At 49.1% G+C, this 15,764-nt stretch overlaps 1 protein-coding gene across 1 annotated transcript in view; it reads left to right on the plus strand.

The window, feature by feature from the left end:
* The window catches only part of DNAH2 (dynein axonemal heavy chain 2), a 261,666-nt gene that overhangs the window by 128,503 nt on the left and 117,399 nt on the right, over positions 1 to 15,764 (plus strand). Inside the window, exons 36-41 of the mRNA XM_063930819.1 lie at positions 4,100 to 4,203; positions 11,595 to 11,784; positions 12,559 to 12,739; positions 12,829 to 12,956; positions 13,060 to 13,212; positions 13,313 to 13,438. Coding sequence (XP_063786889.1) covers positions 4,100 to 4,203; positions 11,595 to 11,784; positions 12,559 to 12,739; positions 12,829 to 12,956; positions 13,060 to 13,212; positions 13,313 to 13,438 — 882 coding nt within the window. The remainder of the gene's footprint in view (positions 1 to 4,099; positions 4,204 to 11,594; positions 11,785 to 12,558; positions 12,740 to 12,828; positions 12,957 to 13,059; positions 13,213 to 13,312; positions 13,439 to 15,764) is intronic.

The following is a 15,764-nucleotide window of genomic DNA, read 5'->3' on the forward strand; positions in this document are numbered from 1 at the left end:
CCCCCGGTTGGTTCAGAAAATGGGTTATGGGAGCCTCAGGCAAATTGCAAGTGGGTCATATGTAAGTGACCACCCTCTGCGGGTTCCAAGTGTCACATTTTATTGACCAACGCTGTTTAACCCTTGCACAACTACATCTACTTATTCACAATGATGAAATCCCAACCCTAATAGCCTAGTTCCAATACCCTAACTCCATCCCCAAACTAACCCTAATGCATACCTCCCAACATCGGGAGAAGAGAAGGAGGGACACATTGGAGCGGCTAAGTCACGCCCGCCTGAAAAGGGGATGTGGCCTATAGGAAAGGGGGTGTGGCTTAGTGGGAGTGCTGGGATCGCGAGCCACCCCCTCCCCCCGTTTTCCGTCAGTATGGGGGCATGGCCTGCGCTCTGGGAGCTGCTGGCATGCCCCCTGTCTCTCCGTCTCTAGTGAATAGACGCTGTGCGCATATTCACCGCTTCTCTGAACTGAGCAGGGCAGCGAGTGTCTGGAGTGCCTCCCAACTGCCCCCTTCCCCCCACTGCGGGACACTGTGGCCCACGGGTGGGACAGCGGGACAGTCCTATAAAAACGTGACTGTCCCGCGAAAATTGGGACAGTTGGGAGGTATGCCTAATGCCCTAACCCAAACCGCTAAAACAACCCTAATACAGTGCCCTATCCCTAATACCCTAACCCCATCCCCAGACTAACCCTTATACCCTAACCCAATCCAGTGCCCTATCCCTAATAACCTAACCCCATCCCCAGACTAACCCTTATACCCTAACCCAATCCAGTGCACTATCCCTAATACCCTAACCCCATCCCCAGACTAACCCTTATACCCTAACCCAATCCAGTGCCCTATCCCTAATACCCTAACCCCATCCCCAGACTAACCCTTATACCCTAACCCAATCCAGTGCCCTATCCCTAATAACCTAACCCCATCCCCAGACTAACCCTTATACCCTAACCCAATCCAGTGCCCTATTCCTAATACCCTAACCCCATCCCCAGACTAACCCTTATACCCTAACCCAATCCAGTGCCCTATCCCTAATACCCTAACCCCATCCCCAGACTAACCCTTATACCCCAACCCAATCCAGTGCCCTAATACCCTAACCCCATCCCCAGACTAACCCTTATACCCCAACCCAATCCAGTGCCCTAATACCCTAACCCCATCCCCAGACTAACCCTTATACCCTAACCCAATCCAGTGCCCTATCCCTAATACCCTAACCCCATCCCCAGACTAACCCTTATACCCTAACCCAATCCAGTGCCCTATCCCTAATACCCTAACCCCATCCCCAGACTAACCCTTATACCCTAACCCAATCCAGTGCCCTATCCCTAATACCCTAACCCCATCCCCAGACTAACCCTTATACCCTAACCCAATCCAGTGCCCTATCCCTAATACCCTAACCCCATCCCCAGACTAACCCTTATACCCCAACCCAATCCAGTGCCCTATCCCTAATACCCTAACCCCATCCCCAGACTAACCCTTATACCCTAACCCAATCCAGTGCCCTATCCCTAATACCCTAACCCCATCCCCAGACTAACCCTTATACCCTAACCCAATCCAGTGCCCTATCCCTAATACCCTAACCCCATCCCCAGACTAACCCTTATACCCCAACCCAATCCAGTGCCCTATCCCTAATACCCTAACCCCATCCCCAGACTAACCCTTATACCCTAACCCAATCAAGTGGCCTATCCCTAATACCCTAACCCCATCCCCAGACTAACCCTTATACCCTAACCCAATCCAGTGCCCTATCCCTAATACCCTAACCCCATCCCCAGACTAACCCTTATACCCTAACCCAATCCAGTGCCCTATCCCTAATACCCTAACCCCATCCCCAGACTAACCCTTATACCCTAACCCAATCCAGTGGCCTATCCCTAATACCCTAACCCCATCCCCAGACTAACCCTTATACCCTAACCCAATCCAGTGCCCTATCCCTAATACCCTAACCCCATCCCCAGACTAACCCTTATACCCTAACCCAATCCAGTGCCCTATCCCTAATACCCTAACCCCATCCCCAGACTAACCCTTATACCCTAACCCAATCCAGTGCCCTATCCCTAATACCCTAACCCCATCCCCAGACTAACCCTTATACCCTAACCCAATCCAGTGCCCTATCCCTAATACCCTAACCCCATCCCCAGACTAACCCTTATACCCTAACCCAATCCAGTGCCCTATCCCTAATACCCTAACCCCATCCCCAGACTAACCCTTATACCCTAACCCAATCCAGTGCCCTATCCCTAATACCCTAACCCCATCCCCAGACTAACCCTTATACCCTAACCCAATCCAGTGCCCTATCCCTAATACCCTAACCTCATCCCCAGACTAACCCTTATACCCTAACCCAATCCAGTGCCCTATCCATAATACCCTAACCCCATCCCCAGACTAACCCTTATACCCTAACCCAATCCAGTGCCCTATCCATAATACCCTAACCCCATCCCCAGACTAACCCTTATACCCTAACCCAATCCAGTGCCCTATCCCTAATACCCTAACCCCATCCCCAGACTAACCCTTATACCCCAACCCAATCCAGTGCCCTATCCCTAATACCCTAACCCCATCCCCAGACTAACCCTTATACCCTAACCCAATCCAGTGCCCTATCCCTAATACCCTAACCCTGATATCCTAAGACTAAAGCCATGTGTTTCTTATCTGCTGTCAAAGTCTATGTTTCTACACATCCTGATGACTAGTATAGAACAGTTACAGACAAAAGAGGGCTAGGACCCCTCCCCCTGCAGGGTGACACAGACAGAAGCGAGCTATGAGCCTGTCCCTCCCCCTGCAGGGTGACACAGGATGGAGCTTTGAGCCTGTCCCTCCCCCTGCAGGGTGACACAGACAGAAGGGAGCTATGAGAATGTTCCTTCCCCTGCAGGGTGACACAGACAGACGGGGGCTACGAGCCTGTCCCTCCCCCTGCAGGGTGACACAGACAGAAGGGGGCTATGAGCCTGTCCCTCCCCCTGCAGGGTGACACAGTGACACAGACAGAAGGGAGCTATGACCCTGTCCCTCCCCCTGCAGGGTGACAGAGTGACATAGACAGAAGGGAGCTGTGAGTCAGTCCCTCCTTCTGCAGGGTGACACAGACAGAATGGAGCCATGAGCCTGCCCCTCCCCCTCCCCCTGCAGCGTGACACAGACAGGATGGAGCTGTGAGCCTGTCCCTCCCCCTGCAGGGTGACATAGACAGAAGGGAGCTATGAGTCTGCCCCTCCCCCTGCAGGGTGACATAGACAGAAGGGAGCTATGAGTCTGCCCCTCCCCCTGCAGGGTGACATAGACAGAAGGGAGCTATGAGCCTGACCCTCCCCCTGCAGGGTGACACAGACAGAAGGGAGCTATGAGTCTGCCCCTCCCCCTGCAGGGTGACAGAGACAGAAGCGAGCTATGAGCCTGTCCCTCCCCCTGCAGGGTGACACAGACAGAGGGGAGCTATGAGCCTGTCCCTCCCCCTGCAGGGTGACACATAAGGGAGCTATGAACCTGTCCCTGCCCCTGCAGGGTGACATAGACAGAAGGGAGCTATGAGCCTGTCCCTCCCCCTGCAGGGTGACATAGACAGAAGGGAGCTATGAGCCTGTCCCTCCCCCTGCAGGGTGACACAGACAGAAGGGAGCTATGAGTCTGCCCCTCCCCCTGCAGGGTGACACAGACAGAAGGGAGCTATGAGTCTGCCCCTCCCCCTGCAGGGTGACACAGACAGAAGGGAGCTATGAGCCTGTCCCTCCCCCTGCAGGGTGACATAGACAGAAGGGAGCTATGAGCCTGTCCCTCCCCCTGCAGGGTGACATAGACAGAAGGGAGCTATGAGTCTGACCCTCCCCCAGCAGGGTGACACAGACAGAAGGGAGCTATGAGCCTGTCCCGCCCCCTGCAGGGTGACGCAGACAGAAGGGAGCTATGAACCTGTCCCTCCCCCTGCAGGGTGACACCGGTAGGAGGGAGCTGTGAGTTTGTCCCTCCCACCATGGGGTGGCAGCATGTGAATGTGGATTGTACATAATTAGTATTGTCTGTCCTTGCAGGACATTGATGACTGTCTCATTAGACAGACCAACACACAGTTCCAGTATGGATATGAGTATCTGGGAAATTCGGGCCGCCTTGTGATTACTCCTCTAACTGACAGGTACCGTTACCCTCATCTTCCGCTGTGTACTTTGGGGTTGTAGTACTTACCTTTTCCCTGAATCCATTGAGGGACACTGACAGTACAGATACAGAACCAAAGTCCCATTGGAAACAACATAGAGAACGTCCAGGAAAGGGAGAAGCAGCCGTTTCTGAGATCATTAAACCTAGAAAATGAGCAGAAGAACCGGGGCATTATGGGATGGGACGCACAAGACTTGGGGCGGAAGCACCTTCCGTCCAGCACTAGCAGCACTAGTGAAACGTTGTAGTGCCTGTATTAGCAGAAAGGTCTTTTTCTTATGTCCTAGAGGATGCTGGGGACGCCGTAAGGACCATGGGGTATAGACGGGCTCCGCAGGAGACATGGGCACTATAAAGAACTTTTAGTATGGGTGTGCACTGGCTCCTCCCTCTATGCCCCTCCTTCAGACCTCAGTTAGATCCTGTGCCCAGAGGAGACTGGGTGCACTACAGGGGAGCTCTCCTGAGTTTCTTTGTAAAAAGAATTTTGTTAGGTTTTGTTAGGTTTTTTTATTTTCAGGGAGCACTGCTGGCAACAGGCTCCCTGCATCGTGGGACTGAGGGGAGAGAAGCAGACTACTTAAATGCTAGGCTCTGCTTCTTAGGCTACTGGACACCATTAGCTCCAGAGGGTCGGAACGCGGGTCTCACCATCGTCGTTCGTCCCGGAGCCGCGCCGCCGTCCTCCTCATAGAGCCGGAAGATAGAAGCCGGGTGAGTATTAAGAAGAAAAGAAGACTTCACAGGCGGCAGAAGACTTCAGATCTTCACTGAGGTAACGCACAGCGGTAACGCTGTGCGCCATTGCTCCCACACAGACACACACAACGGGCACTGTAAGGGTGCAGGGCGCACGGGGGGCGCCCTGGGCAGCAATAAAAACCTCTAGGGACACTGGCATATAAAGTAGATACTGCGGAGGCAGTATATTAATAAAACCCTGCCAGTATAAATAATTTGAGCGGGACCGAAGCCCGCCGGGGAGGGGGCGGGGCTTGGTCCTCCAACACTAACCAGCGCTATTTTCTCCACAGCACTGCAGAGAAGCTGGCTCCCCGGACTCTCCCCTGCTGAATGACGTTACAGAAGGCAAAAAAGAGGGGGGGGGGCATTTTTAATTGGCGCAGTGAGTGTATATATGTATATATATTTATATAAAAGCGCTGTCCTAACTGGGATTTTATTCCAGGGTCTGGTGGCGCTGGGTGTGTGCTGGCATACTCTCTCTCTGTCTCTCCAAAGGGCCTTATTGGGGAACTGTCTCCATATAGTTATTTCCCTGAGTGTGTGGGCGTGTCGGTACGTGTGTGTCGACATGTCTGAAGCGGAAGGCTCATCTAAGGAGGAGGTGGAGCAGATGATTGTGGTGTCTCCGTCTGCAACGCCGACACATGATTGGATGGATATGTTTAATGTTTTAAGTGCAAATGTGTCTTTATTACATAAGAGATTGGACTTAGCAGAGTCCAGGGATAGAACAGGGAGTCAATCCATGGCTTTGGCTGTGTCACAGGGCCCTTCAGGGTCTCAGAAACGTCCCTTGTCCCAAGTAGCAGACACTGATACCGACACGGATTCTGACTCCAGTGTCGACTACGATGATGCGAGGTTACACCCAAGGGTGGCCAAAAGTATTCATTATATGATTATTGCAATAAAGGATGTTTTACATATCACATATGACCCCTCTGTTCCTGACAAGAGGGTATGCATGTTTAAGGAAAAGAAACCTGAGGTAACCTTTCCCCCATCTCATGAGTTGAATGCGTTATTTGAAAAAGCTTGGGAAACTCCAGACAAGAAACTGCAGATTCCCAAGAGAATTCTTATGGCGTATTCTTTCCCTGCACAGGACAGGTTACGGTGGGAATCCTCACCCAGAGTGGACAAGGCTTTAACGCGTTTATCCAAAAAGGTGGCGCTACCGTCTCCAGATTCGGCAGCTCTCAGGGATCCTGCTGATCGCAGACAGGAGACTACCTTGAAATCAATTTATACACATATGGGTGCCTTGCTCAGACCGGCAATAATGTCGGCTTGGGTTTGTAGCGCTGTGGCAGCTGGGACAGATACCTTGTCAGCTGACGTTTATACCCTGGATAGGGATACCATTTTATTGACCTTAGGTCACATTAAAGACGCAGTCTTATATATGTGTTACGCACACCAGTGCTAACAGGAGTATACCGGTGTATGAACAGAGAGGGATGCGAGGCAAAACGAACTCACAGACAGTATAACACAACATACACATGAGGTGATGGAATAACTAATAAACACAAAGTGAACGGAGAAGCCCAAAGGCTCAGGAACTGAGTGTCTCCCTAGTGTCAGGAATGCTCAGATGGAATAGAGCGGACAATGAAGCGAGATGTAGTGATTTAACATGTGGAGCACCCAAAATGATGTTGCTAAGAGCAACAGGAAAAACCCCAAAGGGTTACCAACGGGTGTGGGAATAAACTCCTTGGTCAGAGATAGAAATATAGACACAAGGAGAGTATCCACAATCCTAACCCCCACTTGCAGGGCACAGGTTCAGCTTACTGCCACTAAACTGACACCTGGACGCCCTGCACAGTGAGGGAGGATTAAGCAAGCAGGTCTGAGAGTACAGCCGCAAACCTGCTGGGTTCACAGAATAGCAAAAGAACCCCAGCAGGTTAAACAACTGACTCCAGTCTTACTGCTAGGTCCGGATTGGCAGAATGAAGTACCAAATCCCAAGGCCTATTCGCAGTAAGCAACAAGTAAATACAAAGTCACACAGTACTAGCTAACTCTCTGGAACTGACTAACAAACAAAGATTCAGCAGCATTTGCCTAGCCTGAGAGGATGGTTTATATAGCAGGTGCTGTCCACGCCCCACTCAGACCTCACAGACTGTGAGCACAAAACCAGCGCCGGATTCCCTGCCGTGCACAGAGCCTGTAACCACTACACAGTAAAAACCCGGACCGGAGTATCAGCTGCGCTCAGGTTACTTCGCTAACACTTGCCTCCCGGTTGCCATGGCGACGTGGCAGTACAGAACAGGAGATCCTAACAATATGAGAGACGCTCAGAGAGACGTTGGCCTGCTAGGTTCGAGAGCCAATGCCATGGCGATTTCTGCTAGGCGAGCCCTGTGGACGCGTCAATGGACGGGTGATGCCGACTCAAAAAGACATATGGAAGTTTTGCCTTACAAAGGTGAGGACTTATTTGGGGAAGGTCTCGCGGACCTGGTTTCCACAGCTACCACGGGTAAATCTACTTTTTTTCCTTATGTTTCCCCACAACAGAAGAAAACGCCGCAATATCAGATGCAGTCCTTTCGGTCGCATAAATCCGAAAGAGGTCGGGGATCTTCCTTCCTCGCCAGAGGTAAGGGTAAAGGGAAGAGAATGCCTGCTACGGCTAGTTCCCAGAAGCAGAAGTCCTCCCCAGCTTCTACTAAATCCACTGATTGACGCTGGGGCTCCACTGAGGGAGTCCGCTCCGGTGGGGGCACGACTTCGACTCTAAAGCCACGTCTGGGTTCAGTCAGATGTGGATCCTTGAGCAATGGAAATTGTGTCCCAAGGTTACAATCTGGAATTCGAAGACGTGCCTCCTCGGCGGTTTTTCAAATCTGCCTTACCAGCTTCTTCCCCAGAAAGGGAGATAGTTTAGCTGCAATTCAAAAACTGTGTCAACAACAAGTGGTTGTCAAGGTTCCCCTACTTCAGCAGGGGCAAGGGTACTATTCAACCCTGTTTGTGGTTCCCGAAACCGGATGGCTCGGTCAGACCCATTCTAAATTTAAAATCCCTAAACCTGTACTTGAAAAAGTTCAAATTCAAGATGGAATAGCTCCGGGCAGTTATCTCCAGCCTGGAAGGGGGGGATTTTATGGTGTCACTAGACATAAAGGATGCATACCTTCATGTCCCCATATATCCCCCTCATCAGGCGTACCTGAGATTCGCTGTACAGGAATGTCATTACCAGTTTCAGACGTGGCCGTTTGGGCATTCCACGGCCCCGAGGATTTTCACCAAGGTAATGGCGGAAATGATGGTGCTCCTGCGCCGGCAGGGAGTCACAATTATCCCGTACTTGGACCTGATAAAAGCGAGATCAAGAGAACAGTTGCTGAAAAGCGTGTCGCTCTCCCTAAGAGTGCTGCAGCAACATGGCTGGATTCTCAATCTGCCAAAGTCGCAGTTGGTTCCAACGACTCGGCTATCTTTCTTGGGCATGATTCTGGACACGGAACGAAAGAGGGTTTTTCTCCCGATGGAAAAAGCCCAGGAACTCCAGAACATGGTCAGAGACCTGTTGAAACTGAAAAGGGTGTCAGTCCATCAATGCACTCGAGTACTGGGGGAAATGGTGGCGTCCTACGAGGCCATGCCCTTCGGCAGGTTTCATGCGAGGACTTTTCAGTGGGATCTTCTGGACAAATGGTCCGGGTCCCATCTTCACATTCATCAGAACTGGAATTGAGGGCCATATACAACGGCCTGCGTCAAGCGGAGAATCTTCTTCGCGACCTACCGGTTCTGATTCAGTCAGACAACGTCTCAGCCGTGGCTCATGTAAACAGCCAGGGCGGAACAAGGAGCAGAGTGGCAATGGCGGAAGCCACCAGGATTCTTCGCTGGGCGGAAAATCATGTAAGCGCTTTGACGACAGTCTTCATTCCGGGAGTGGACAACTGGGAAGCAGACTTCCTCAGCAGACACGATCTCCATCCAGGAGAGTGGGGACTTCATCAAGAAGTTTTTGCAGAGATAACAAGTCATTGGGGTCTTCCTCAATTAGACATGATGGCATCGCGCCTCAACAAGAAGCTTCGGAGGTATTGTGCCAGGTCAAGGGACCCTCACGCAGTGGCGGTGGACGCCCTGGTGACACCGTGGATGTTTCGGTCGGTCTATGTGTTTCCTCCTCTTCCACTCATCTCAAAGATATTGAGAATCATAAGACGAAAAAGAGTGCGGACAATCCTCATTGTTCCAGATTGGCCTCGAAGGGCCTGGTATTCAGTTCTTCAGGAAATGCTCACAGAAGATCCGTGGCCTCTTCCTCTCAGAGAGGACCTGTTGCAACAGGGGCCCTGCGTGTTCCAAGACTTACCGCGGTTACGTTTGACGGCATGGCGGTTGAACACCGAATCCTAGCTGGAAAAGGCATTCCGGAAGAAGTCATCCCTACTCTGATAAGGGCTAGGAAGGAGGTGCCGGCGAAACATTATCACCGTATCTGGAGAAAGTATGTATCTTGGTGTGAAGCCAAGAATGCTCCTACGGAAGATTTCCATCTGGGCCGTTTTCTCCACTTTCTGCAGACAGGAGTGGATATGGGCCTGAAAATTAGGCTCCATTAAGGTACAGATTTCGGCCATATCAATTTTCTTTTAGAAGGACTTGGCTTCTCTCCCGGAAGTCCAGACTTTGGTAAAGGGAGTGCTGCACATATAGCCTCCTTTTGTGCCTCCAGTGGCACCATGGGACCTTAACGTGGTGTTGCAGTTCTTAAAATCTCACTGGTTTGAACCTCTTCAAACAGTGGAATTAAAATTTCTCACTTGGAAGGTGGTCATGTTGTTGGCCTTGGCATCTGCAAGGCGGGTGTCCGAATTGGCGGTTTTGTCTCACAAAAGCCCCTACCTGATTTTCCATGTGGATAGAACAGAATTGAGGACTCGTCCTCAATTTTTGCTTAAGGTGGTTTCATCTTTTCATATGAACCAACCTATTGTGGTACCTGTGGGTACGGGGGACTTGGAGGATTCCAAGTCCCTTGATGTAGTCAGGGCCTTAAAAATCTATGTAGCGAGGACGGCTCGGGTTAGGAAAACAGAGGCTCTGTTTGTCCTGTATGCAGCCAACAAGGTTGGTGCTCCTGCTTCTAAGCAGACTATTGCTCGCTGGATCTGTAACACGATTCAGCAGGCTCATTCTACGGCTGGATTGCCGTTACCAAATTCGGTAAAGGCCCATTCCACTAGGAAGGTGGGCTCTTCTTGGGGGGCTGCCCGAGGCGTCTCGGCATTACAGTTTTGCCGAGCGGCGACTTGGTCGGGTTCAAACACTTTTGCAAAATTCTACAAGTTTGATACCCTGGCTGATGAGGACCTCATGTTTGCTCAATCGGTGCTGCAGAGTCATCCGCACTCTCCCGCCCGGTCTGGAGCTTTGGTATAATCCCCATGGTCCTTACGGAGTCCCCAGCATCCTCTAGGATGTAAGAGAAAATAAGATTTTAAACCTACCGGTAAATCTTTTTCTCCTAGTCCGTAGAGGATGCTGGGCGCCCGTCCCAGTGCGGACTAAATCTGCAAGACTTGTATATAGTTTTTGCTTACATAAGGGTTATGTTACAGTTTTGATCAGTCTCGGGCTGATGCTATTTTGTTTCATACTGTTAACTGGTTCGTATATTCCATGTTATACGGTGTGGATGGTGTGGGCTGGTATGAATCTTGCCCTTAGATTAACAAAATCCTTCCTCGTACTGTCCGTCTCCTCTGGGCACAGTTTCTCTAACTGAGGTCTGGAGGAGGGGCATAGAGGGAGGAGCCAGTGCACACCCATTCTAAAGTTCTTTGTAGTGCCCATGTCTCCTGCGGAGCCCGTCTATACCCCATGGTCCTTACGGAGTCCCCAGCATCCTCTACAGACTAGGAGAAAAAGATTTACCGGTAGGTTTAAAATCTTATTTTCCCTATTGGCTCAATAATCTTCTCCATTTCCAGCCTGGGTGACACATTACCAGAATAGCGGTTTCTTGTAGACTCCGCGTCTGCTTCCCAGGCCTTAACATTTGTGTATGACTGCAGAAGCTGAAACCCTCACCCCATCCATAGCCTGGCCCACTTCAGGCATCACACAGCCACAGAACCGTACAGATGACCCTGACCCACATGAAAGAGAAGATATGGGTGTGGTGGAAGTTGGGGGGCGGGTGTCTTGGTGGCGCCATCTGTTGGGTGGGTGTATAAAAATGAGAGGAGCTTCTGTTTTTGTGCAGATTTTTAATAAAGCGCCAATCCTCCGGCTGTATCCCCATCATTAGTGTTCCCCACAGAATGAAAGATAAGTAATAGCTTAGGAGTTTCCCAGTTTCAGGAAACCCTCCTTTTCCTAAGTGTCCTTCCTCGGGGCATCATCTGTGAAGGTGATTCCGGCCAGGTGAAGATATGTGCAGGGATTGATAAGGTGAAAGAAATACTTTGCCAAAAAGGGAGATTTTGTGGACACCAGTCCCCATATTGATACCTTCTGCTACGTGATGTGTAGGTATCGGCCAAAACAATGGCAGCATTGTTTTCCTGGCTCTATCACAGGGCGCAATGGATCTGTCATTACACCGGGTAACACAGTCTGTCCCCACAGATGCTACATGACCCTCACCACAGCCCTGCACCTACATCGTGGGGGATCCCCTAAGGGCCCAGCTGGTACTGGGAAGACAGAGACTGTGAAAGATTTAGGAAAGGCACTGGGAATGTACGTGATTGTGGTGAACTGCTCGGAGGGCCTGGACTACAAATCCATGGGAAGGATGTATTCTGGCTTGGCCCAGGTGAGAAGGAGGAACCTATTTTTCTTGTATGCGTCATCATGTCTGCTCTTACTCTGCTTCTTTATAGCTGTCTAGTCTCCATCTCAGACCATAACTGGTCCACCATTATCTTCTATTACTTCTGTATCACTGTTTAGCATCCATCTCAGACTATAACTGGTCCACCAGTATCTTCTCTTACTTCTGTATCACTGCCTAGTCTTCATCTCAGACCATTACTGGTCCACCAGTATCTTCTCTTACTTCTGTATTACTGCCTAGTCTCCATCTCAGACCATGACTGGTTCACCAGTATCTTCTATTACTTCTGTATTGCTGCCTAGTTTCCATCTCAGACCATAACTGGTCCACTAGTATCTTCTAATACTTCTGTATTACTGCTTAGTCTCCATCTCAGACCATAATTTGTTCACCAGTATCTTCTATTACTTCTGTATCACTGCCTAGTCTCCATCTCAGACCATAACTGGTCCATCGGTATCTTCTATTACTTTTGTACTGCCTAGTCTCCATCTCAGACCATAACTGGTCTACCGGTATCTTCTGTTACTACTTTACTTTATCCTTTATCACTAACTAGCCTGTATTGACACAATGATTGATCCACCACCTGGCCTTACTCTGAGACTCAACTAGTGTCTGCTTTTACTTCACTTCTTTATCAGTCTAGCCTCTATCTCAGACCATTAGTGGTCCACCTCCAGTCCATCATCTAAACCCAAACTGATCAGCTTTTTTTAGAAGTGCACTCTAATCTATATCTCTTTGCTCCAGACTGGTGCTTGGGGCTGTTTCGACGAGTTTAACCGCATCAACATTGAAGTGCTGTCGGTGGTTGCCCAGCAGATCCTTTCTATCCTGTCCGCTCTCTCCGCTAACCTCAACCGATTCATATTTGAGGGAAGAGAAATCAACTTGGTGTGGTCTTGCGGTATTTTCATCACCATGAATCCAGGTGAGAATCCCTTGCTGGACAACCAGACCACCGCCTGATCTCCTCCTCTTTTTGTATCCTAGTCATTGACACGTTCTTGTGGTTTACAGGATACGCCGGCCGCACCGAGCTCCCCGACAACCTCAAGTCCATGTTCAGGCCCATTTCCATGGTGGTTCCAGACTCGACGCTCATTGCAGAGATAATTTTGTTTGGAGAAGGGTTCAGTAACTGCAAGGTAACAGCGCTACGTGGTAGAACATCGGTCTGTATTGTACGGGTGGTCACATCCGTACAGGACCCTAGGAGGCGCGTGGTCACATGTTGGTCTTGTTCCGTAGCTCCTGGCTAAGAAGGTCTACACCCTGTACTCGCTGGCCGTACAGCAGCTGTCCAAGCAGGACCACTATGATTTTGGACTGAGAGCTCTCACCTCATTGCTCCGCTACGCTGGGAGGAAACGCAGGGTGCGGCCCGATTTATCCGATGAGGAGGTAAGTGATGGGTGTTTGCTGGTTATGTTCTGACTTGTCGGGGGAGAATATGGACCTTCAGCTTTCTACTGTCTCTCTCCTGATATTGTCTCTTCCGCAGATTCTTCTCATGTCCATGAAAGATATGAATGTTGCCAAGCTCACCTCCGTGGACCTTCCCCTGTTCAATGGAATCACACAGGATCTTTTCCCAGGCATTGACACGCCATCTGTAGATTACGGCAAGGTAAGTGCACTGATACTATTAAACTCAAGCCTGTATGTTAGTAAGCACGCATCTGTATGTTAGTTGGTGCAATCACACTTATGTAAGGATGCATCTGTATGTTAGTTGGTGCAGTCACACTTATGTAAGGACACATCTGTATGTTAGTTGGTGCAGCCACACTTATGTAAGGACACATCTGTATGTTAGTTGGTGCAGTCACACTTATGTAAGGATACATCTGTATGTTAGTTGGTGCAGTCACACTTATGTAAGGATGCATCTGTATGTTAGTTGGTGCAGTCACACTTATGTAAGGACATATCTGTATGTTAGTAGGTGCAGTCACACTTATATACTGTAAGGACGCATCTGTGTGTTAGTTGGTGCAGTCACACTTATGTAAGGACGCACCTGTATGTTTGTTGGTGCAGTCACACTTATGTAAGGACACATCTGTATGTTAGTTGGTACAGCCACACTTATGTAAGGACGCATTGTATTTTAGTTGGTACAGCCACACTTATGTAAGGACGCATCTGTATGTTAGAAAGGGCAGTCACACTTATGTAAGGACATATCTGTATGTTAGTTAGGGCAGCCACACTTATGTAAGGACACATCTGTATGTTAGTTGGTGCAGCCACACTTATGTAAGGACACATCTGTATGTTAGTTAGGGCAGTCACACTTACGTAAGGATTCATCTGTATGTTAGTTGGTGCAGCCACACTTATGTAAGGACACATCTGTATGTTAGGGCAGCCACACTTATGTAAGGACACATCTGTATGTTAGTTAGGGTAGTCACACTTATGTAAGGACACATCAGTATGTTAGGGCAGTCACACTTATATAAGGACACATCTGTATGTTGGTGCAGTCACACTTATATAAGGACGCATCTGTGTGTTAGTTGGTGCAGCCACACTTATGTAAGGATGCATCTTTATGCTAGAAAGGGCAGTCACACTTATGTAAGGACACATCTGTATGTTAGGGCAGCCACACTTATGTAAGGACACATCTGTATGTTAGTTAGGGCAGCCACACTTATGTAAGGACATATTTGTATGTTAGTAAGGGCAGCCACACTTATGTAAGAACACATCTGTATGTTAGGGCAGCCACACTTATGTAAGGACACATCTGTATGTTAGGGCAGCCACACTTATGTAAGGACACATCTGTATGTTAGTTAGGGCAGCCACACTTATGTAAGGACACACGTGTATGTTAGTTAGGGCAGTCACACTTATGTAAGGACACATCTGTATGTTAGTTAGGGCAGCCACACTTATGTAAGGACACATCTGTGTGTTAGTTAGGGCAGCCACACTTATGTAAGGACATATCTGTATGTTAGTTAGGGCAGTCACACTTATGTAAGGACACATCTGTATGTAAGTTAGGGCAGTCACACTTATGTAAGGACACATCTGTATGTTAGTTAGGGCAGCCACACTTATGTAAGGACATATCTGTATGTTAGTTAGGGCAGCCACACTTATGTAAGGACACATCTGTATGTTAGTTAGGGCAGCCACACTTATGTAAGGACACATCTGTATGTTAGGGCAGCCACACTTATGTAAGGACATTTCTGTATGTTAGTTAGGGCAGCCACACTTATGTAAGGACACATCTGTATGTTAGTTAGGGCAGTCACACTTATGTAAGGACACATCTGTATGTTAGTTAGGGCAGCCACACTTATGTAAGGACACATCTGTATCTTAGTTAGGGCAGCCACACTTATGTAAGGACACATCTGTATGTTAGGGCAGCCACACTTATGTAAGGACACATCTGTATGTTAGTTAGGGCAGCCACACTTATGTAAGGACACATCTGTATGTTAGTTAGGGCAGCCACACTTATGTAAGGGCACATCTGTATGTTAGGGCAGCCACACTTATGTAAGGACACATCTGTATGTTAGGGCAGTCACACTTATGTAAGGACACATCTGTATGTTAGTTAGGGCAGTCACACTTATGTAAGGACACATCTGTATGTTAGTTAGGGCAGCCACACTTATGTAAGGATTCATCTGTATCTTAGTTAGGGCAGCCACACTTATGTAAGGACACATCTGTATGTTAGGGCAGCCACACTTATGTAAGGACACATCTGTATGTTAGGGTAGTCACACTTATGTAAGGACACATCTGTATGTTAGGGCAGTCACACTTATATAAGGACACATCTGTATGTTGGTGCAGTCACACTTATATAAGGACGCATCTGTATGTTAGGGCAGTCACACTTATGTAAGGACACACGTGTATGTTAGTTAGGGCAGTCACACTTATGTAAGGACATATCTGTATGTTAGGGCAGCCAC

This window comes from Pseudophryne corroboree, chromosome 6 (assembly GCF_028390025.1).
Source record: "Pseudophryne corroboree isolate aPseCor3 chromosome 6, aPseCor3.hap2, whole genome shotgun sequence".
In the NCBI taxonomy this organism is placed as follows: Eukaryota; Metazoa; Chordata; class Amphibia; order Anura; family Myobatrachidae; genus Pseudophryne; species Pseudophryne corroboree.